General features: G+C 33.0%; 1 protein-coding gene across 2 annotated transcripts in view; it reads left to right on the top strand.

Moving 5' to 3' along the window:
* LOC118197771 (uncharacterized) overlaps nucleotides 1-21,610 on the top strand; it is a 186,379-nt gene extending 164,769 nt beyond the window's left edge. For both annotated transcript variants that reach the window (XM_085811954.1, XM_085811953.1), the window contains exons 18-24: nucleotides 4,511-4,638; nucleotides 4,909-5,154; nucleotides 7,566-7,748; nucleotides 8,254-8,416; nucleotides 8,553-8,682; nucleotides 10,457-10,546; nucleotides 20,988-21,610. In XM_085811954.1, coding sequence (XP_085668080.1) covers nucleotides 4,511-4,638; nucleotides 4,909-5,154; nucleotides 7,566-7,748; nucleotides 8,254-8,416; nucleotides 8,553-8,682; nucleotides 10,457-10,546; nucleotides 20,988-21,062 — 1,015 coding nt within the window. In that variant the 3' untranslated portion in view covers nucleotides 21,063-21,610. The remainder of the gene's footprint in view (nucleotides 1-4,510; nucleotides 4,639-4,908; nucleotides 5,155-7,565; nucleotides 7,749-8,253; nucleotides 8,417-8,552; nucleotides 8,683-10,456; nucleotides 10,547-20,987) is intronic.
* The last annotated feature ends 2,077 nt before the right edge of the window (nucleotides 21,611-23,687 follow it).

Genomic DNA, 23,687 nt, shown 5'->3' with positions numbered 1-23,687 from the left:
GTCCGACGATATCCATATGGATTTCTGAAAAACGTGCATCAGGAAGAGAGAATGTGCCCAGTGGTGCTTTAGTATGCCTAGTAATTTTCGATTTTTGGCAAGATTCACAGGATTTCACCCAATTTTTGATATGACGTTTCATATCAGGCCATACATAACGAGAACAAATAAGCTTCGTAGTAGCTGCAATTCCTGGATGTGACAGATTATGCAGATGATTAAAGATGAGTCTGCGAAAGGAATTCGGAACAAATGGACGAGGAATGTCTGTTGATATGTCACAAAGAATATTACCATCAGAATATTGGCACGGTTTAAATTCCAGTTTCAAAGATGATGTGTTGTTTTTGAGAAGGTCTTGTACCTCCGGATCATGCCGTTGAGCTTCCGAAAATTTTTTAAAATCCAAAAATGGAGATTTTGTTATGGAATCAATTTCGATTCTTGAAAGAGCGTCAGCAACGACGTTTTTTGAACCTTGCACATGCCTAATATCAGTAGAGTACTGAGAAATAAAATCTAAATGGCGCAATTGTCGAGGTGAACATTTATGAGGGTTCTGTTTAAAAGCGTATATTAACGGTTTTTGATCCGTATAAATTATAAAATTTCTGCCCTCTAACATGTGTCGGAATTTCTTAATTGCAGAATAAATAGAAAATAATTCCCTATTGTACGCGGACCATTTCTGTTGACTTTTATTGAGTTTCATAGAGAAAAATGCTATAGGTTCCCATGTTTGTTGAGACAACTGCATAAGTGTGCCACCGATTGCGACGTCTGAGGCATCTACCCAGATGCTTAGCTGGGCTCCGGGAATAGGGTGTCTCAAAAGGGTAGCCTGAGCAATGGCATTTTTGGCAGCAATAAAGGCTTGTTCAGCATTCTCGTTCCAATTTAATTGTGGGGATGAATCCTGAACACGCGAACGAGATTTCTTTTTATTCATATAGCCTTCTAACAATTTTATTAAAGGAGAAAGAATATGTGCTGCTTTAGGTATGAAACATCTGTAAAAGTTAAACATGCCTAAAAATCGGCGAAGCTGAGTGAGAGTGGTAGGTTGAGGAAAATCTAAAATACATTTGACTTTGTCAGGAAGAGGTTCAATTCCGTTTTCACTAAGGTGAAAACCTAAGAAATCAATAGATGTTTGACCAAAGGTGCATTTTGAAACATTTATGCAAAGTCCATATTCCTGAAGTTTGGAAAATAAAGCTTTCAAATGCCTGCAATGTTCCTCAGAATCTTTAGAGGCTATGAGCAAGTCATCGACAAAAGCGTAAACGCCTTCTAAATCCCGCGTGACTTCATCTATAAAACGTTGAAAAGTCGCGGATGCATTGCATAAGCCGAATTGCATACGGGTACTTTCGAATAAACCGAATGGTGTGCATATGGCGGTTTTGTGGATGTCGGCTGGGTTAATTGGTATTTGATGGTATGCCTTAATCAGGTCGACATGACTAAAAATTTTAGTACCGTGCAATGCAGCAGTAAAATCGGCTAAACATGGAATAGGGTATTTGTCTTTTATTCTTTGAGCGTTCAATGCTCGATAATCTCCTACAGGTCTCCATTCCAGACTTCCCTTTTTTGGAACCATGTGAAGTGGGGATGCATAATTGCTGCTCGAAGGTCTCAAATGCCCCAATTGCATCATAGTTTGAAATTCTTGTTTTGCTATTTTTAAGCGATCTGGAGCTAACCGACGAGGTTTTGCAACCACAGGTGGACCTTTAGTTATGATATAATGAACGGTGTTATGTTTAACAGGTTGGTTAGGATCTGGTAATCTAGTAACTGAAGGAAATTTTTTTTAAATTTTGTGATATGGTGTATCACTAAATACAGTTTTTACTGAATAAATGCTTGCATTTTTCACGCAACCGACGGTTTTAAAATGCGTTTTTAAATCTTTGAGACATTTGTTTCTGAGATCAGGCACCAATTCAAAGAAATGGAGAAAATCTGCTCCAAGAATGGGTGTACTAACATTTGCTATAAGAAAAGTCCATGTAAACTGTCGTCTTAATTTGAAATCCAAAGAAAGTGTTTTTTGACCATAAACATGAATAGTAGAAGAATTAGCAGCGAAAAGTGTTTGTTGGGACGAATTCCGTTTTTGAGAATTATTTGCTGGAAGTAAGGACACGTCAGAGCCGGTATCGACCAAGAATGAAAGGTTTGTTCTACGGTCACGAACGAACAGGCGACGTGAAACTTAAGGCAAAGAATAAGTCGCCTCTATTCTTTGCTGGTTTCATTTCCCTGCCATGAACAAGGTTTTGTACATTTGTCATCTCTACACTTTTTCCCAAAACGTCTATGATACCAGCAAACAGAATAATCTCTCCTTTTGGAATTGCTTCTTTCTCTATTGCGATCTCCGCGGTTTGGCGAGCGACCACGAGAAAGAGAAATGCGATCAATACGTTTGTTTAATTTTTCTATTTGTTTAAATAATTTATCCTCAAGAGACTGATCGACTGTGCGAGAAACGGCACAAGTCCCTGGGGTTGGATTTACTTCTAAAATTCTGTCGGCAATTTCTGCAGCTTTATCTACAGTTAAATTGGAAACCGCTGCCAAAATAGACTGAAGAGTCGAAGGCAAACGTTGAAGGAATAATTCTAACATTAAGTTATCAGGAACATTTAAAGATTCTGCTCGACGTTTCATATTTCTAAGCAAATCGGAAGGTTTTCGAGAACCTAATTCTTCTCCAGATAATAATTGGCGAATTTCTTGCTGAGAAGATTCTCCTGAACGATTTATTAACTCAGTTTTAAGCTTTGCATATGGATCAATAGGGTCTGGTTTCATAAGTAAATCCCGTACTATTGAAGCAATATCTGGAGGAAGATGAGCAACTACATAATTATATTTAGAAATGGATTCTGTGATAGGTTTGGGGGTGGCAAGAGCAAAGGTACTTTCACACATAATAAACCATAAAGATGGGTCTGATCGGTTATAAACCGGAATTTGGACGGCATGAACATCAGACATTGTGCAAGGTTTTTAAGCCAAAATAAAAGCAAAAATTTTACTAAAGAAAATGAAATTAAATGATAAGTAGAAAACAGAATTATAAAATGATCTATAATTACTACTCATCTGTGATCCGGAGGATGAAAACCGATGTAATCCATTACTTCTGGTTTGGAGATCTTGAGTGATGGCTTGTAGTCAAAACCGAAAGTGCTTGAGAACTGTTCATACGATTTAACACAGTCCAGGTTACCATTATGGAGATTTCCGGTTATGTTTTACCACCAATCCTCGAATTCCATATCACAGATTATGTTCTTACTGCATTAATATAAATACTAACGAGACATAGTGCACAATAAAAATTAAACTTTATTTAGGAACATCGCGCATACTCCCCGACAGCCTGCCTGTTTCGCTCTGCTCGCTACTCGTAAGAAAAACTTCTCCTCTAGGGTTGCCACACTTATCGGAGGGCGCAAGGCGCGATCACCACAGCCCCTCCCTCGGTGGATACGCAGATGTACACTTGTGAAACATACTACCGGGAAGCGTAATGGCAAACCGCACATTGAGTTGATCAATGTTAAACGAATTTCGCTTACTGCGCATGCTCAGAATAGAATTTTGGGCAATTACAACGTTGGCGCAATTTTAAATGAAGAGAAATACGGTATATGGTTGATATTGTGTTATCTGGGCGTATACAGTTCGGTGTTTTAAAACTTGTTAGGTTATAAGTTGCTTCATTACTTAGAGTGCAAATGTGGATTGTAAACTACGCAAATTTTCGTTACAAAACAGGAAGCTTTACAAGATATATTAGCTAAATGATACAAAATATGCCATTCGTATATACTTTCACAAATTAAGGAATAAATCCAATTTGAATTACTGAATTTAAGTAACTGATATTAAATGTAATGTTTATGAACAAAATAAACCAAAACGAAATGAAACACAAACACATGCAATAAGCACGCAACAAATTTCCGTAGATTTGCAATTTTTTAAAGCAGTAAAACCAACATGACTAACAGGCTTGTATAGAGTTGCTTATGCTAGTCGCTAGTATTTCCTTCCACGCCAAAGGTACACCACTGAGCATGCGCAGTAAGCGAAATTCGTTAACACTGATCAACTCAATGTGCGGTTTGCCATTATGCTACCGGGGAACAGTTATGTATACAGAGAATACTCTGAAGCAGTTTCCAGTACAGTTGCCTTTTGAATATTGGACTCAACACTTTAGAAAATCGTTTTTATGTCGTGTTGCGTTCTCTTTTCTGTTTATCGAAACATAGAAAAAAGTAATAATATAAATACTTTCAGAAATAAAAATTTAATTAAATAATTTCATATTAATGAAAGCATGTTATAAGAAATCTGTAATATTGTTTTAAACCTAGCATGAATAACTGCGGTGTCAAATTTTATGATTTTAATGAGATCATTTTATATTTGTGTATAATAGAGAGATACGTTGTACTATTTCTAATTTAGGTTTCTTTTTTAGTTCCCCTTTCACGAATTCAACAAGTCCCTTACCAGAGAAATATACCATATTTTCTACTTTATTTCCAACCGCTGCTCAACATCGATCATCTTTAGAATCTAGTAAATCAACAACAAGCACATTACCTGGTAAGCAATTGAATTCTTTTACATAAAATTTATAATTTTTATGGCTTCATAACTAATCTCAGTTTTATAGATAAAATTTTTACAGGAATTAAAATAACATTTTTCACTCAATGTAAAAAAATGCTTTCAAAATTTTCAGAAAATCTGTTTAATTTAGAGACAAAAATTGTTTAACTTTATATATATATATATTCATTTGGTATATATGTATATATATATATACCAAATGAATAAAATGAATTTTATACTACCAATTAATTATGGTATCAGGTAAAATGGATCCTACGCCGTGGGAATCTCCACCACAACATCCTGTGACAAATCGAGAAGATTTTAACAACCCTTATCCGGGAGAAATAGATTGCTTACCAGAAGAATGCCCTATTTTCTGTTGCGATCTCTATCCGGATATTCCTCATGATGAAGATTTCTTGTCGTACTCAAATCACCATGATGACGAAAGATCACTACGAAATGAAAAGAAGAAAAGAAGCGAAAATCAGCTTGTTTCCAGTGGTAAGATGAAAATTCCTTATTATTATCTTAAACTTTTATTTATCTCATTCATGTTATTTGTCATTATGATAAAAATGTTGTCATCAATTTTTAAACTACTTCCTAATAAGATATTGAGCACAAATTTTGTACATACTTTGTTTGTCGAAATATGGCAAAGGGTTTTTTCAAAATTTGATTTATATTTTTTGTTTAATATTTAAACGATTTTTCATACATATCTTAGTTTAATGAAGGAATTAAAAATGTGAGACCGAATAGAACATCACCGAACACAGCGGGTAAAAAAAAAATTTCAGCAAACTTGTATGAATACTGTTGTAACTCCATTTCTGAATTTATCGAAAAACTCTCGTTTCTTCGACTATTGGACTTCAGTGATTTTAAAATTTCAACATCTTAAACATCATCAGATAAGAAATTCTGAAATTTTCACAGATCGTAATAAAACAAAAACCTTGCCCTTTTTTAAAACAAGAATCTTAAAAATATTAATGGAGTGATTTTCTATATTTATTTAAAAAATATGTTTCAGGTCTTGAGCAGAAATGGAAAAATTGCTTCTTCCGGTCATCTCATCGTTTTCAGATATCCAATTTTCAGTACTATATCATATTGTCTCATCATTCTTATCGCTTCTGTAAAAATCTCATTGCATTTACTGCCTCAAAACCAACACAGCTTAAGCACTAACTGGCATTTAAAATTATTTATTTACAATGAAATCTACAGTCATTTTTTTCTGCGTTAAAAACATTTATCAGGTATTTTCTTCATCCTTTCGCGCATGCCTTCTGGTGTAACTGGAAGCATGTCTAACACATGTTCGGGAGCTCCGGAATTCGAATACCGGTAAGAGCGCTGAGGTTTTCTTCAGGTTTCAAACATCGAAAAAATTCACAATGACTAGTACAAGTTTATAATAATTTTTCTCAGTTTAAAAGTTGATTTCATAAATTTATAAGGTATTTCTCCCGCTTTTTTGCATTCCTTCGTGGCCAGCCCATTCGGCGCATATTCGAAAGGTCCGTGGTTCGAGTCCCGGTGAAGGCATTGCTCATTTTTCCTGCTTCCAAATAACCTAGTGTCTCTACAAATTTTATTTTGATATGTAATATTACACTCTCCTGTCGGACTTTCAAATTTCTAACATTAAATATATATATATATCCTTTATTAAGATCTGAAATTTTCCTAACGTTATCAAAGAACAGTTTCACGGTTCTTTGATAACGTTAACCGAATTACACATCTTTTTAATTTTTTTAAACTAGCCACGCTTTGTTCTTAGTCCAAAGGAGCGTTAGCTCAGAAAGGCTACTAATTTCGTTTTAGAATTTTGCGTCGATTCACTTTCTGCCTTGACTGACTTTTTAAACTGTTGCCACCAAATATTATCGCCCTGTATTATATTTAAAGAAATTAAATAATGGAGAATCTGCATAAATGTATGTATTTTTCTCGCATTGTGATAAAGCAACGGTACCTAGAGCCATCAGTCTTTCACCGAATGTGGGCATCTGATAGACTTAATTTGGAATTGTATTTTTTTTATCAATTTCATATTTTGTAAAATTTAACGAATTTTTTATTAACAAACTTAAGGATTTCAAAGCGAGCAACGGCAACACTCTACGGGGAAAAAACTTTTTATTTCCAACGGGCGCGGAACTGTGTATCGGAAATTCTAAAGATATGCTCATTTTAAAATTATTTTGCGACATTGCTTCCATTGGAATTCCAACGGAATGGCATTTCGGAATAGAAATGTTTTTTTTTTTTTTTTTTTTTTTTTTTTTTTTTTTTGGTAATGCTATTTTGCATTACCATCTATTTTTCATATTTCATTGTTTCGGAATATTGTGCACATATAGCTTTTATTGTAATTTTAACTACGAAATCATGCAAGTTGAAGAATTCTTTTTGAAACTAGAAAAAAATAGTGATTCTAGATTTGAATGGCTACGCAGATTTATGTACCTATAATACCTACGTAGATTTATGTACCTGTCTGATTTATATTTAAATACGTTAATACATTAATTTGTGTTTGTCTTTCAAATAAATATGTTTGCTCTGTTCACCCTCGATATCGATAGAGTTTTATTCAAAATCCACGCTGAACTAAGGTTGCTTTTTGATCTAATTTTAAATATCCAAATTTCGATAATTTACAGAAAATTTTTGCCAGTGTTATATAATATAAAATTCATTCTGAAGTCTTTTTTCCTTACTTATACTATGAATCTGAGAAAGATTAAATATAAGAATTTTATTAGGTTACTTTGTTATTAATCTCTTGGCATAAATTAAAGTCGCTTTCTGATATCTTTTAAATGAAAGTTTTTATTTCATCATGCCGACAGTATTTACATAAATTAAAGTAGAAATAAAAATATTTTTACCTGTAGATGTGAAGACGCAGAGTCTAAATCCTGATCGTCCGTCCAGCATTAAAGACAAAACCGTCAAAGACGCAAAGAAGGGCAAGTCAAAATCATTGGCAAATTCTTCTTCCGACAGCCATAAACCGAAAAAGAGGATGATTGGTTCAGAAGAAGACACAGTAGATAACAGACAAATCTTCAGATCAGGTAAATGGAAAGCAATCAGAAAATAGCGTCTTTTTCTTGCCGATTACCAATCAGAAAGAAAGTATGAAATAAAATTGTAATATGATGTCTTTAGTAGTGTTTTTGAGCGAAAAAGAGTGCCTCTTCGGATTCACATAACATTACCAGACGTAGCTTCATTTTCAACCTATGTATCACATGTCAATTAAGTAGCAATTATTTTGTAGTAGTTAACAAGGTTTCTGCTAAGTTAAGCATAGACAAAATAGTTAGAAACATTACAGCATGATATTTTTTTAATTGTTTCTTGCGCTAAATTGAATGACAATGTTGATTAAATTAAAATGAAATATTTTTATGCTATAAAGAAAGTCAATGAAAAAGAAAGAAGAAATGAGGTAAGAATCAAACCCGCGTTCTTATTATCCAAGAAAAATTGTAGTGTTATAAAATTTAAATTGTACAACTGAAAAATTTTTAGTAAAACTTCACAAATATATAAACCGACATTTTTTTTTTTTTCCAGAATACATTTCCGAGCCTTTGCTGTACCTCGTGGAGCTAAATGTCACTTTATTTCCAGAGCTTTGTTCCGAAGAGCGTCAAGAAGGTTCAACTATTGTTTATATTTCCTGCGTTATTTTTATATCTAGGCATTTTTCTCATCCTAATGTCACTGTACTCGTTAGGTAAGATTTTAGGTATTTTCGAAAATTTTCTTTTCGAGATTATCAAATGTATGAAATTATGCAAAGAAAATTCACACTTATCGTGCTCAATTAATGCTTATATTAATTTCAACTTCTTATATCTTCTGATTTCCAGAACAGGGGAAAGTGATCTTATCACTGAATTCTGTGGTGGCAGCCATTTTGTTTCTTGCCCGAGAGAGGTCCTCAGAGACGATGAAAGCCATACGAGTAATCGAGTAGCCAAAAGAGAGTCCATTTCACAGGTATCCTTACAGACTCGTAAAATAGATCACTGTGGTTTGATTTAAACTTGATGTTTGTAACCTTCAAGTTTAAATCAAGTCCTAAAATTTGGGGATTGACGAAATGAGGATAAAAATATTTTTAAAGTTCAAAGAGAAACTCGTGATTTTATTTTACACGTTAAACACAATTGAATTCCTCATTTCTAAGCTGCAAATTAATATTTTATGCTTAATTCCTGTACGAAACTTCAATGTTTATACTTTATTTATCTTAAATGCGCAGCAAATGTACTGAATTATCTATTACTTCTGTTAATAAACGCAATATTACCTTAAAAATTAGCTATTCAGAGATTTAAATGAACAGCATACAGTTTAAAATAGGTTTAATTAAAGTAAAAATAAAGGTTAAATGGGTTTTTAGTTTACTTCTGAAAAACATAATGCTTCTTTTTTAAAGGCCATGTTGATATTCTGTCCGAAACTATGGCAAATACTGCGTGAAACCATGATGTCGTTGGATTTCAATGCAGTTTATTAATCGACAAATCTAACGCCTTTATCTGTACATTCCATTGCTTCACTTTGATTACCCTCGTTATTTCACTTTCATTTCAATTATTCTGTTCCCGCTGTTTGTTCGTTGTCACTCAGTCAAGAATGCCTTTGAGTAATAAAATCACATTTCTTATATGTATGTAAGATAAAAAATATTTAACTATACTTTAAATTAGAATTAACTATACTTTACTATACTTTAAATTGCATCTTAATTTCTTTTTTAATTTGGGTGCTTCGTAATTTTTTATCCAATTTTTGAACAAATAAATGTTGTACCCAAAATGGCTTTGTTAGCTTTTTAAATATTTTATTCTTCTCTCTTAAACTTATGTAATAATTTATTGTTTTAATAATTTATTTAATTTTTATGTTTTAATTTATGTAAACAGAAAACAAAAAATTTTAGTTAAAAAACGCGATATTATCAAATTTATATAACATTACGGAACTAAATTTTCAAATGGTGCTTTTACAAAATCTATACAAAAATTGGTATTTTGAACTATTTTCAATTGTAGAAGGGAAATACGTATGTTAGAATTATATGTAAATGAACTATGTGTATGTAAATCGTTTTCAAAACTAAATTTTATCAGTCAACTGATGAGAACGGAACATATACTAGAACTGCCTCCCCTATTTTTTTGAAATTGTAAACAGTGTATTAGATTTTTAAAATAATATATAAAAGCTCTCTAATTTTTTTCAAATTACGACAGAGTGTAACGTTGGCTACTAATACCTATTCTACGATACTCAAGAAATAAAATTTCAGCATAATATATTATGCTATAATTTTATTTCATGATACTTTATTTCAATGAAATAAAATTATAGCAAATACACAATGATTAGGATTCACTTCAAGGTTAATAAAAAAATAAGCATACATTATACGTGTTGTGAACTGAAACGTTTCTAAATTCATTATTACAGGTACTTTTCTCTTCTTTTTAAATGATACATCATTTAGATATATTAGATTTAGATATTTAAAAATAAAGCATAAACATTACATGCAGTTTGCAAACAGCAAGTAAAATATAAATATATCTTCAAAACATTAAAACAAATACGTTAAGTATTTCCTCGTATGTAAGTCCTGTTAGTAGCCAAAAATATTATAGTTTAAAAATGTTTTACCTATTAATTATTATACACTACTATATTAAAATACATTTTTCAGAGAAAGTGAAGGCTTTAATTATTTATTAATATCTCTTATTTCCAGAATCGTTCATGGCAACTACCAGTTGGTTCCTATATAAGAAGCGTGTACCGCTTCAGAAGCATGCCTCGCAGTTTTTCTACAGATCAGCAGGTAAGAAGTTTATATACTATTTCTCGTCTATACAACTTTATATACCAAAGCGAATTATTATTAAATTATTGATTGAAATTAAAGCTTTTTTTCCTCCGTTATTTATTTATTTCGATTTTCAACCCTTATTAATAAACTTGATAGGATGTCATACTAACTTCTTTAGGTAACGATAGCAATAAATAACTAAATAACTTTTAATCTGATCGGGAAATTCTAGTACTTTCCTTTTTACCTCTCTGTACGAAGTAAAGGGAGTATTGTAATCGCGAAAAATTTCGGGTATCAAATTTCAACGACAATATCCATTTTAACCGATCTCAGAACCATCTGAACGATGTTTTTGTGTGATATCTGTAGGTACGAATAAAATAAAGGGCTGTGTTTGCCAAAAAGGATTGTAAAATGGATTTAAAATAGATTCAGAAAAGATTTATTCTCGACCAATGTATGTATCTCGCATAACTCAGCCATAGAACGTTGAAATTTTATATATGGGACCGCTATAACATGTAGTTGTGCACCTCCCTTTTTCGTCGCAATCGGCTGCACCAATCGCATATATATTCTCACTCTGTTACCTGGCTCGGTGAGTTTGGTTTTTTATTCTTATATATTGGTAAACTGTGCATTTTTTTGCTTTAAAAATGATTGGATTATGTAGTTTTTATGTTCCGGTTAAGGTTTTTATACCTTTAGTTAATCTGCATGCAGTTATTGCAGAATTAGCAGCAATTTAAGCCTGTTGTCTGCATACTTCATCACCTGAAAATTTAGTGATATGGATCAATCATCAGTGTAGATATTGAAAAATACAGGAGCTAGGATATTACTCTGAGGAACTGTACCTTTGATAACATGTTTTTCAGAAAGGGTAAAAGTGTCACCTTCTTGGGAAGCAAGAGGGATCCAAGCGACTTACTGCTATGCCCATTAAGAAAATAGAGAACGTAAGAAGCGTGTAAAATATCTTTTCATTAAGAACTTAGTAATTTAACAAAATGCACTTCTTGTGCTTATAGAACCAGCCAGCATTTATGGCGTAACTCAAAAGTAATGAATTCAAATTAAAACTAAGTTAATTCTCAAGTTAGCAAAAGGTACAAACGCGCAAACTGACTCACACCTATATCGACGAGAGAAGCACTATTGACAAGAATAAAACACTATTGACAAGAATAAAGCACTATTGACAAGAATAAAGCACTATTGACAAGAATAAAACACTATTGACAAGAATAAAGCACTATTGACAAGAATAAAACACTATTGACAAGAATAAAACAACACCGAAGACAGAATGCTATCATGGAATTTCAACTAGTAATGTAGCCTTCAGCGTGTGGAACACTTTCTGACTTAACAATCTAAAACTTTTCTTTAAATACTATCTCTTTCTACTTCATTTGAATATAAGCGAATTAAAATTAACATTCTGGCAGAAAAACGGAAAGGGAGTATTACAGTAAAGATACTGAACATAAAATAACTAGTTAGATAAAATAAATGAATGCAAAGAGAAGAAACCTAGTTGGGTTGGTGTATTTCTTATAAGGTACATGTTCCTGGCTGCGTGGGTCTCTAACCCGTTTGTCTCCTGTAACATCCAATAAGTTATTCGTAATTTTTAATTCGCCAGTTATTCGTTATCTCCAAAATTATTCGTAATCTCTACCATTTCTATCAAACTAGTTATAGATACGCCGATAAAATAATATAAAATAAAATAAAATAAGAAAATAAAAAAACGAGTCTCCATGTTAAGATTTAAACATTGTGTCCATACCGATATATTTTTATCAAATATTTCTTCCTCTGGCATATCTTTGCTGGATTATGCGGTTTAGAAGCTCCTAAAGGTTGGACACCGTTTGCATAAGCGGTAATCTCTTGAATTTAAAAAGTTTCTAAAATAAACTAACCTTTACTAAAACACAACTTCTGCAATTTCCTTGACAAGTTTACTTGACACTTAATTGAATTGAATTCAATTGTTAAGAAGACACAAGTTCGTAGCATGAAATTTTAATAGCTTTAAAAAATTACTTTTAACAGTGTACCGATGTTACCTTGTTACTAATATCTACAAAAACGAAGATGGTAGTTCGGTGGAAGTCGTCTTATTTGTGTTACCTTAAGTGTAGAAAATTCTTGCATTATCACACTTCGCATAACTAAAACAATTTTACCGTTAAAATGTTACCCTTTATTTATGGTCTTCTAATAAACTTAATGCCTGCTTATACTTTTAAAATTTCTGCATTTATACACGTTTAAAACTTTCCTATTTAAAATAAATTACGTTTCATGTTATTAGTTGAAGTATTATTTTTATATTTATTTTATTTTATTATTTTTATTTATATTTTTATTCTAAATGTGTTTTATCAAATAAACAGTGTAACATAAACTTTAATAATGCTCTCAAGAAGATGAATGTAACTTCATTGACAAGAATAAGTATTTTAACGAATTTAAGACTCTTATCTGCTTAGATTACATCATATTACTATTTAATTTTTTATTTTGGTAAATTAGGCTGTTTTTACTTGAAATTAACTCCAAATAACGAATGAATTTTTTCATATCAAGTTAGCCTTCGTCTCTTGCATTTGTATTTTATTACTTTTGCATGAAAAAAAATTGCGTATATAATTCTACTAATACCAATCTGTTTTATTATCTCCAAAACAATTAGGAAAATTTTCTGTCTTCTGGCAACAACAGTAGCCTTGACATTTTAAAATAATTCATAAAAAAGCGTCAGCTTCAATTTATTAAAAAAAAAACATTTCTTTACAAAAAATTGCACATCATTAGTAAAATAGTCTGATGCGTACACCACATGACTTCCTCGTACGGAATATTAAATTATACGCATTTTTTCATACATTTCATTTAGACTTATTACCTCGAATTTCATTAGAGATACACGTATATTTCGCATTCAATTAAATTCAGTTCTCACTTCACGACAAAGCAAAATTACATAAAATTCAAAATATCTTTATTAAAAATTTAAAAATATAGAAAAATATAAAACACCAAATACAGTTAAAATAAATTAAAAAATTTTTACAATTAAAATTAGAGTTCTTACGCAAAAACAAGCAATTCGGCCAGCGGTCAAGAAAGCAGATTTTAACAAAACTGGAAGTTTTATATATTTATTTATATACTTTTGGTGCGGCCGATTGCAATCAAAAAATGGGTGCACAATTACATGTAATAGCAGTCCTATATGCAAAATATCAACGCTCTGAGGCTAATCATATTTGAGTTATGTGAGATACATACATACGTACGTACGTCGCAAAAAAATTTCTTCTGAATCCATACAAAATCCATTTTGCAACCCGTTTTGTGAAAAAGAGTCCTTTATTCTGTCTCTAAGTACAGATGGCACGGAAAAACATCGTTAAATTGCATTCGATAGTGGTCAAAATGTATATTTTCGTTGAAATATGACACTCGAAAATTTTCGTGATTACAATACTTCCTTTACTTCGTAGAAGGAAGCAAAACGGAATGCAGGTGGGATTTTTTTCATTCAGTCGTACAGACCTTCACATCTTCGACGTAGGTTCAGTCAACGGGACCCGTTATTGTAACGAGATTCTTCTTCCATATGTGCGTCTTTTTAGAGGCGCTATGGGTCCGCAGTTCCTTTTCATGGACGACAATGCACCATGTCATCGCACAGTAGCTGCCGAACAGCTCTTAGAGAGTGAGGATATTGAACGTATGGATTGGCCGGCACGATCTCCGGATCTCAATCCCATCGAGCATGTATGGGATTTTCTAGGCAGACGCTTAGCAGCTCGTACCTTACCACCAGTAACGATTCCGGAGCTTCGATTGGCGCTGCAAGACGAATGGGCAGCAATGCCTCAACAACTCATTAACACCCTCATTCTCAGCATGGGCAGACGCTGTGAAACCTGCCTAACAGTCAGGGGAGATCATATCCCCTATTAAAGACCGGATGTTTCTTGCTGGACACCCATCACAGGGATGTTTTGGCCTTCAGTCGCATTGCGCTCCATGCTACTTTTTCAATAAAGCTTCTTTTTATCCCTCTGATTTCTCTTTTAGTAAGTGTTGCTTACATTACTCATGTCCTTACGTATTGGGGATCTTACGGTATTAAATGTGTTCTTTTGGAAAGCTTTTGTACAAAGTTATATTGAAAAAACCGTCTCGTCCTTAATTTTTACACACCAGTGTATGTCTCATTGAATTAATTCAGCTCTGACTTCGCGACAAGGCAAAAATACATAAAAACCCAAAATATCTGAATTAAAAATTGAAAGATATAGAAAAATTGAAAACACCAAATGCAGTTAAAACAATTAAATTATTTTTTACAATTAAAATTACAATTTCTATGCAAAAACAAGCAATTCGGCCAGCAGGCAAGAAGACAGATTTTTCGGTACACAAAATTGAAAGTTTGCTTTTGGTCTCACTCCGCAAAAAGACACTGAAAGCTTAGAAACTGGCTTTATGTGTTACGGACGCTGTGCTGCGTCAATACATGGGATAATTTAAATGCTAATTCCGGAATAGATAAAGCATGATTAAATTCGCAATAATAAAAGAAGATATCACTTTGTTGTTGTGAAACTTAGTTTCTCGAGATTAGCAACAAATCCACTATTCTGCCAAGTTTTAAATGTAAAAAAATATGGCTGCTATGGTTAAAAAATTAGGCTTAGCAGCACTTATACAACTATTAAATGTTGATAATCCTACAACTATAACATGCAGGTTAACTAAAGGCATAAAAGGCTTAACCGGAAGATAAGAACAATGTACAATTTACTAACATATAAGAATTTTAAAAAAACTGAGCTTGCTGAGCCGAGTAACAGTTGGGTACTTTGATACTTTTGATATGCCTGTTTCAGCAGGAATTATATCCCGCTTTTACAGGCACCTCAAATAACCTCGGTTAGAGGAAACATAACATACAGTGCTTCGCAGTAATATCTTGACAAGGAACTGCAAGAAGATTGTATAGATGTGGCCTAGGCCAGTGTAAATGAAACTTCGAAATTGGCTGGAAAAAGTTAAGATTATTTATGGAGGATTCCGATAAATGTGGGTTGCATAGGGTCTTAAATTGATATCAATTTCTAGGAGGTCCTACTTAAAATTGTCTGAATAATTTACCTCCGCGTTGGTGATGGCTTTGTTGAAAAAATTATTATTAAACTTATTGATGAATAACGCCAGATTTTGGAGTTAAGGTCTCTGTGTAGCTGATTTTTCGTAAGTAGTTGTTTTGGAAAACCTGCAATTTTAATACGGAGGTGGGAACAGAGCACCATGCAGGGGAGGCATATGTAAGGATGGGTCTTAATATTGATGTGTAAATGTGCTTCTTGCGAGCAAGATCCAGTGGTGAGAAGGCTTCAAGAAAGTTTCGGAACTTCCTAGAGACTCCTATGGCTTTCCCGATGGTCATGGAAATGTGAGGACCGCATGTAAGCGAGCCGTTAAAGCGAACTCCCAAGTATGTAGCCTCTCTGACTTTAGGTACTGTTTCATTAAAGAGGGTAAAATTGATGTGTAAATGTGCTTCTTGCGAGCAAGATCCAGTGGTGAGAAGGCTTCAAGAAAGTTTCGGAACTTCCTAGAGACTCCTATGGCTTTCCCGATGGTCATGGAAATGTGAGGACCGCATGTAAGCGAGCCGTTAAAGCGAACTCCCAAGTATGTAGCCTCTCTGACTTTAGGTACTGTTTCATTAAAGAGGGTAAAATCTGCATCAATGTTTTTTCTTCTGTGCTGTCCTATCAGTAATAATTTGGATTTTGTGGCATTAATGGATGTCCTCCATTTGCGACACCATTCCTCTATCTCGTGTGTATGGTTTTGTATTATGATCGTGGCATGTCATAAATTAAGTGAACTAGAAAGAATGGCGGTATCATCCGCGCAGCAGGCGGTGATGCAGTTTGTATTTTCAAACATAGGGAAATCCTTAACATATATAAGATAGAGAATAGGCCCAAAGATGCTACCCTGGGGGACGCCGGCTTTGATTTATGTGTTTTTAGAATAAACATGGGCCTGCCTGACATAAAAGGATCGATCACTTAGAAAGGAGTGAAGAATCAAAATAGTTTCCCTGGGGAGATCGAGGGAAGCAAGTTTGTAGATAAGTCCGTTAGGCCAGACGCGGTCAAAGGCTTTTGCCCCGTCCAGCATAAAGAAAGCAGTTGTCTGGTGCTTATGAATAGCTGCGCTTAAAAATTCAACGATTCTGACAAGCTGCATTGTGGTAGACAACCCTTTACGGAAACCAAACTGCTGGTTTGGAAGCGGGTTTAGGGCTGGCTGTAATCTTCTGAAGATAATCCTCTCTAGGATATTTCTCAATGCAGATTGGATGTATATATATTGTTGCGTTTTTTTACTCTTCTTTTCTGACACCAGTTGTTACGTTATTTTCTTCCTTCACGTTCGTACGGGGTTCGTAGATTTGGAGTGAATTTCGATACTTGATGAAGTATCGAAACACACTTTATTTGCCAGTATTATCAGGACAGCTCCAAAACACGTTTTACAGTCGTCGATGAACTACTATAAACACGCTGACACGATCAGCGACACAGCCTTCAGGTTATCAGGCTATCACGGTGGAGACAGCTTCACTGCAAAGCACCAGAGTACAGCTCCCAACTCTGCTCGGTCGTTTTCGGAACTCTCGAGGCTACAACTCGCGATGCACTTGACGACACAGAGCACGGCTCCCGACTCTTCGGTTCAGTCGTTCCCGGAGCTCAACACGCTCTCTCGACGATGCACTAAGCGCGATACACTAAGAGACTCGACGACCCACTTCGGTGAACTCGACGACCCACTTGGCATTCGCTGCCCGGCTGTCAACTCGATCGACTCCGCAGGGATTGACTCGCTAGACGAGACACCAACTCGATACTAACTAACTCGCACTCTAGACGAGGCACGCTCACTCGCCCTGTCGACGAGGCACACTCTGAGACACTAACTGACACTTTCGGCTTGTGTTCGAGAACATTCTGGGCTAAACTGGTAAGAATTCGTTCCAGAAGGTTCTGCATCCGTTCATGGCATATCGCCAATTTTGTCGCCAAATGCGGCAACCCTGCCTTCCCTTGCCATTTTATGGCAACACCCTAAAACTGCTTTGCGGGGAAGCTAACTCACCGCGCCTGTACATTTCATAACAATATATATATATGCACTTTCGGGGAGGCCGATTGAAACCAAAACGGGAGGTGCACAACTACATGTTATAGCAGTCCTATATACAAAATTTCAAGGTTCTGAGGCTACTAGTTTTGAATTATGTGAAATACATACATACGTACAGACGCCCTGGGAAAAAAATCTCTTCTGAATCCATTTTAAATCAGTTTTATAATTCGTTTTGGAGAGAAAGAGTCTTTTATTCTGTCCTTAAATACAGATGTCAGGCAAAGTCATCGTTAAATTGCATTCGATAGCGGTCAAAATGAATATTTTCGTTGAAATATGATACCCGGAATTTTTCGTGATTACAATACTTCCTTTACTTCGTACAAGGAAGTAAAAAGTATAAAAATCATAAAAACGCACGCAAACGATGAAATATAAGTAAACTGAACAAGTTACAATATCATATGATAACAAATGGAAGAAGTCGCTTTAGATAGGAACATTATCCTTTCGCAAATGCTTTTGCAATTTGTAAGGCGATATTTCGTAAAATGGAATGAGCATCTGCAGTTTTTTATAGCACCTTATATTTTTTGAAGTAATTCTTTTTATTTAAAATTTAAAAAATAAAAGAAAGCATTGGAAGAATCGTAATTAAAAAGGCCAAACGTTTTTGAACGAAACATTTTTCATCAACAGTTAAATGCGTACAATGAGGTAAAGAACAGCTTTCACAAGGAGATTTTCATTCTTTCGTTTGAATGCTATGGAAACACAAATTGAGGATATTTTCAAGGAACTGCGTAGATTTCATTGTAGCTACTTTTTCTTATTTGTTATAGAAAAGTATTAAAACACATATCAGATACCATTAGCAGTTTCTGATAAATCAATTTTCCAAAAGAACACCAATTTCGAAAAAATAAAATAAAAAAATCTGATGTGTACACCACATGACTTCCTTGTACGGAATATTAAATTATACGCATTTTTTCTTCCATTTCATTTAAACTTATTGGATTGAATTAAATCTACTTTGCCGACAGCGCATAAACCACAATAAAATAAATGCATTCTTTAAAATTCACTCTATTTGTTTACCATAGCGACACTCTGGCGCTAAGTTCACTTAACAGTATTATATTTCGTTCATATTATAACTCAGAATGCACAAAATTTATATCATTTAAAGAATTATCTAATCGTTGCCACATGTTCTGTTCAAATACTATAACAAAGCTAGAACGATGTATAAAAGAAATTAAGCGAACAAAACAAAAAAGAAACAGTTTTCACAGACTATTGAGTACTTCTCATTCAATTAATTCAGTTCTCACTTCACGACAAGGCAAAAATACATAAAAACTCAAAATATTTGTATTAAAAATTAAGAAGTAAATCTTAAACACTTATTTCCTCGAAAAAATTCTAGAAAGGATTAAGCATGATTTAATTCGCAATAATAAATGAAGGCGTTATCTTTGTCGTTGCGAAACTAGGTTTCTCTAGATTGGAAACAAATCCATTATTCTGCTGTTTCAAATGTAAACAAGCAATGGCCGCCATCAAAAACATTATTAGGCTTACCTGAACTTAAACAACTTTAAAATTGTTGATAATTCTAAAAATATTGCATACAGATTTACTAAAGGCATAAAAACCTTAACCGGGAGATACGAAGAACATAATTCAATTATTTTTAAAGCAAAATATGTACAATTTACCAACATATAAGAGTAAAGAAACCGAGATCACTAAGCCGGGTACCAGAGTGGATATATATATAAATATATTTATATACGTTTGGTGCTGCCGATTGCAACCAAAATACGAGGTGCACATCTACATGTTATAGCAGTCCTATACGCAAAATTTCAACGTTCTGAGGCTACTCGTTTTTCATTTATGCGAGATACGTACGTACGTTCGTACAGACGCCACGAAAAATTCTCTTCAGAATTCATTTTAAAGCAGTTTTATAATTTTTTCCGAGGAAAATAGTCTTTTATTCTGTCCTTACGTACAGATATCACGCAAAAACATCGTTAAATTGCATTCGATAGCGGTCAAATTGGATATTTTCGTTGAAATATGCTGCCTGAAGCTTTTCGCGATTACAATACTTCCTTTTTACTTCGTACAAGGAAGTAAAAATTACATTTCTACTTGAGAAAAAAATTCAAAATTAATAATAATGCATTCTTTATCCTTTCTCACTGTTGATTACAATTAGGTAGTGTGTACTCCTAAATCTACAAAAAAGCAAGCTTACTATTTATTTATATGGCAAAATACTGTGAAGCTGAACCCGCTTTTAATACATGTAAAAATAATCACACATCCCATCTCTCGATTTTTGGTGACAGAACAACTTTAACCGGAAATGCTAAAGTGATTCACTCGAGTTTAAGCGAAATGTACGATAAGTTCTTCTCTTAAAGAACATTTCCTTACATCTTGTTTATCATTGAGTGTTATCGTTCTAATATTTTAGTGTGCTTCTATCTTTTGTAGCTGTTAGTTCATCTGTTAGTACTAAGATATTGTATTATTAGAGGTATAAATTTTTTTAGAGAATGTTTCAAAAAGACTGTGCAACTAAATAATTCTCTGACAGTTCATTGCAAATTTTTAAATTAAATGTCCCGGTTAATTTTTATCGTACACCTTCTAATTTTATTTTTGTAACGAGTATATTTGCATTCGGAAATTTAATTTACGAAGTGTTTAGAAATAATTGTACACTATTTCCTAAAATTTTAATCAATAATAATTCTAAGTTTCAAAAGTATGAGAATGTATTTTTTAGCTACTTCGATTACGGAAAGCACTTTTTGGACATTTTTTGTTTTTATGAAAACCGAATAAATATTTAGATTTCGCACTGTGTAGCCAAAATTGTAATAGTCTGAAAATCGAATTTATGTAATTAATTTACTTTATTCACCGCATGTTTATGCTAAATATTCTAGAAATACATTGAATCCTCTCTAAAATCAGGATTAAACCTCTCTACGCCTCAGGATTCCAGATAATTTTGCCCTTCTGGAAAGGTGGTTTCTGAAAATGGTGATATTCAATAGCGATGTTTACTTATATTTTTAGAAATGCTGATCGTTTTCAGAAGCCGTCATCTTATACAGTTAATCGCCTAGAGTTGATTCACGTTATTTACACAATCTTTATAAAATACTAATCAATTCTGAAAATATGCTAAAATACTCGTATGTTACTCATTAAATTTCTTTTTCAGCTGTGTTCTCAGGAAAACACCTACCGTCCATTTAAAGAATACAGTCTGACGTTCCAAAGAAGATGTGACAAATAAACAGAAGGAAACATCACTTTGCAAGGACAAACCAAGTCTACATAATTAAAATATGAAAGTGAAAGCTCCTCTTAGGATAAGAGTGTGATTATGATTTCACAAAATACCTACTTGAAAAATGTATTGATGAAGAAAACTAAAGACGAAAGAAATGTACGGGCCTAAATTTAAGAAGATAAATGTGGACTTTATTTCGAAACTTTACTTACAAATGCAGTGTCAAATGTTACTGTTGTGAAAATAATTAAAATTTTGTGACAGAAATACCAATATTTTAGACTTAAAGACACGTCTTGGCAGAACTGGAGTCGATTTCGAGTGTTGTGTTGAAATAATTTGATTAAATCGTTATCAGTTTTGAATATTCGATTCCATCCGTATTTGTATTGTTTAGAGTAGAAATATGTTGAACACTAGATGGTTTTAAAATATGAAAAATGCTTTCTTGTTTTTCTTTTTCTCTGTTATTCTGCTTAATTTTTCAATAAAATTTCATAAAATGATGAAATTTGTAGGTTTGAAAAATAAAGCTATAAATCTCACATAAATTATATATTTATGTGCTACTTATTCATCACTCAAATACAATTAACATATTTTATATATTTTCTATTTTGATGTTACCTCTCTGCAAAGCATCAAAAAGATGATAACAGATGATTTGTTTATTATAAGACTTCTAAATTAACAGCAATATATAAGTTATTATCTTTTATTACTAAAAACCTAATTACGCAACTCAGCTATCGATCTTTTATTTTCTGAAGCTTAAAATTTTACTTTTTCATTAAATACAAAGAATATTTTAAGTTTATCGAAACGGCCTAGGTAAAAACATAAAATCTAAATTTAATTCCTACTCAGTTCATTAAATATTAATGACAAACATGCAAACTGAGCATCCAATTTTATTGTAAAAAATAACTTTAATTACCAACATAATTTACAATACCTCAGCTTTGAGACAACACCGTAAATTATTCAGAATTTTTACATAATTAAATATTAACATTAATTTAAGCGTTGTTATGAAAAGAATGAGTATTAGGCACTATAACGGTTGCATCAAATCAAAAACAGGATAGTTTTAATTACAACACTAAGTAAACACTAAGTACTGAAATTATCATTGTACTACTATAAGATTTTAAAAAAGATTATCTTTCAGAGATGGTTCTGTCCTATTTTCCTTAAGGGAAACTTTCGAACATCTCTTAAACCAGTAAGTTCAACTACCAATAACCGAGTTCGAAGGGAACTACCACTGTGTCATGATGTTAGCTGGTTGCGAGACGTCATGGAGACGTCATTTCTTTAATTTGCTTGTATGAAAGTTGGAATCGTTATCTCTTTTGAATCAACTTGATGCAATTCGAACATAACACGAACTTATACACGCTAACAAATTAGAAATCACAGCTTTTTTATCATCATTCTCAAACCCTTTTTTTAAGATGTGATAATTCAAATTAGCTTTCATTTATCACTGAAAAATCCATGAAAATAGCTATCTAACATACTAATCAACAATTTTAATAAAGACTACATAAATCTTTCAATAATTAAAGAAACAATATCAAACATGTTAAAAAAACAACCAAGCTCTAAACACGACTCTAATACTCCTAAGAAAGCTCCGTTGAGTTGAGTTAACTTTCAGAAAAACTGAATTATAAATTGAATTAACTGCTATTTTAATTTTTTGCAAACGATAATTATTTAATGAGAAAGGTACTAAGGTTCCAAGAAAACAGAATAGAAAACCCGGCGAAATGCCTATCTACCTTTATAATTGAACTGGCGACATTTATTGATAGCGTACAAAAATCTATCAAATGGCAACACTTTATCTACATAAATGCGTAAAACAACGTTTTTGCTCTTTATTCTTACAATTACAGTAGCTAATTTTCCAGATAAACTTTTATTTTATTTATTTATTTCTAACTCTTAAAACCTGCTTTATCTCTTTCATTATCAATTTTCAGCGCAGAAATCAGAAAAAAGCCATGTTTACGCTCTTAGTTAATGCTCTTAATAACAGAGATTACGACAAATTAATAGACGATTTGAGAAAAAAAAGTTTTTTTTTTTTTTTTTTTTTTTTTTTTTTTTTTTTTTTTTCCCAATCTATTAGATTGTTTACATTCTCGGTTCTATGAAACATCTGATTGGCACAAATGTCAAGATATCTGATTTGCTCTAAAATTTTTCCCATAAATTATGACGTTGAAATATCCCCTTATTGCAGATAGATGATTCTGTTTTTCAATACCTAGTATTTTCATAAAATCTAGATGAAATGATTTTTGAGGTAGAAGTTTTTTGTAATGTATGTTTCACCTGACTTTGCAAAATGTTTCTTACATCATAGTCCACGATCCGCCTCACTATCGATCCAATGCTAGTCTGTATATCTTGCACAGAATCTGAATCAATTGCGTCTAAACCATGCACTTTAATCTTGACATCTCCTACTTTTGTCATTTCGATATTTGGTAATTTAGTGTCATGTGGCTGAAATTTAACGTGCATAAGTAAAGGTTCCACCCTTACATCCGCTTCCCCGCTTTCGCGAAAACCTTCATTATCGATGCTAATTCTGAAAGTTCCTCTTAAATGGTT

This window comes from Stegodyphus dumicola, chromosome 2 (genome assembly GCF_044657685.1).
Source record: "Stegodyphus dumicola isolate Sdum_Otavi_A_Nest chromosome 2, ASM4465768v1".
Taxonomy (NCBI): Eukaryota; Metazoa; Arthropoda; class Arachnida; order Araneae; family Eresidae; genus Stegodyphus; species Stegodyphus dumicola.
Note: the sequence above shows the minus strand (reverse complement) of the source record. Positions and strands in the feature narration are given on the sequence as shown.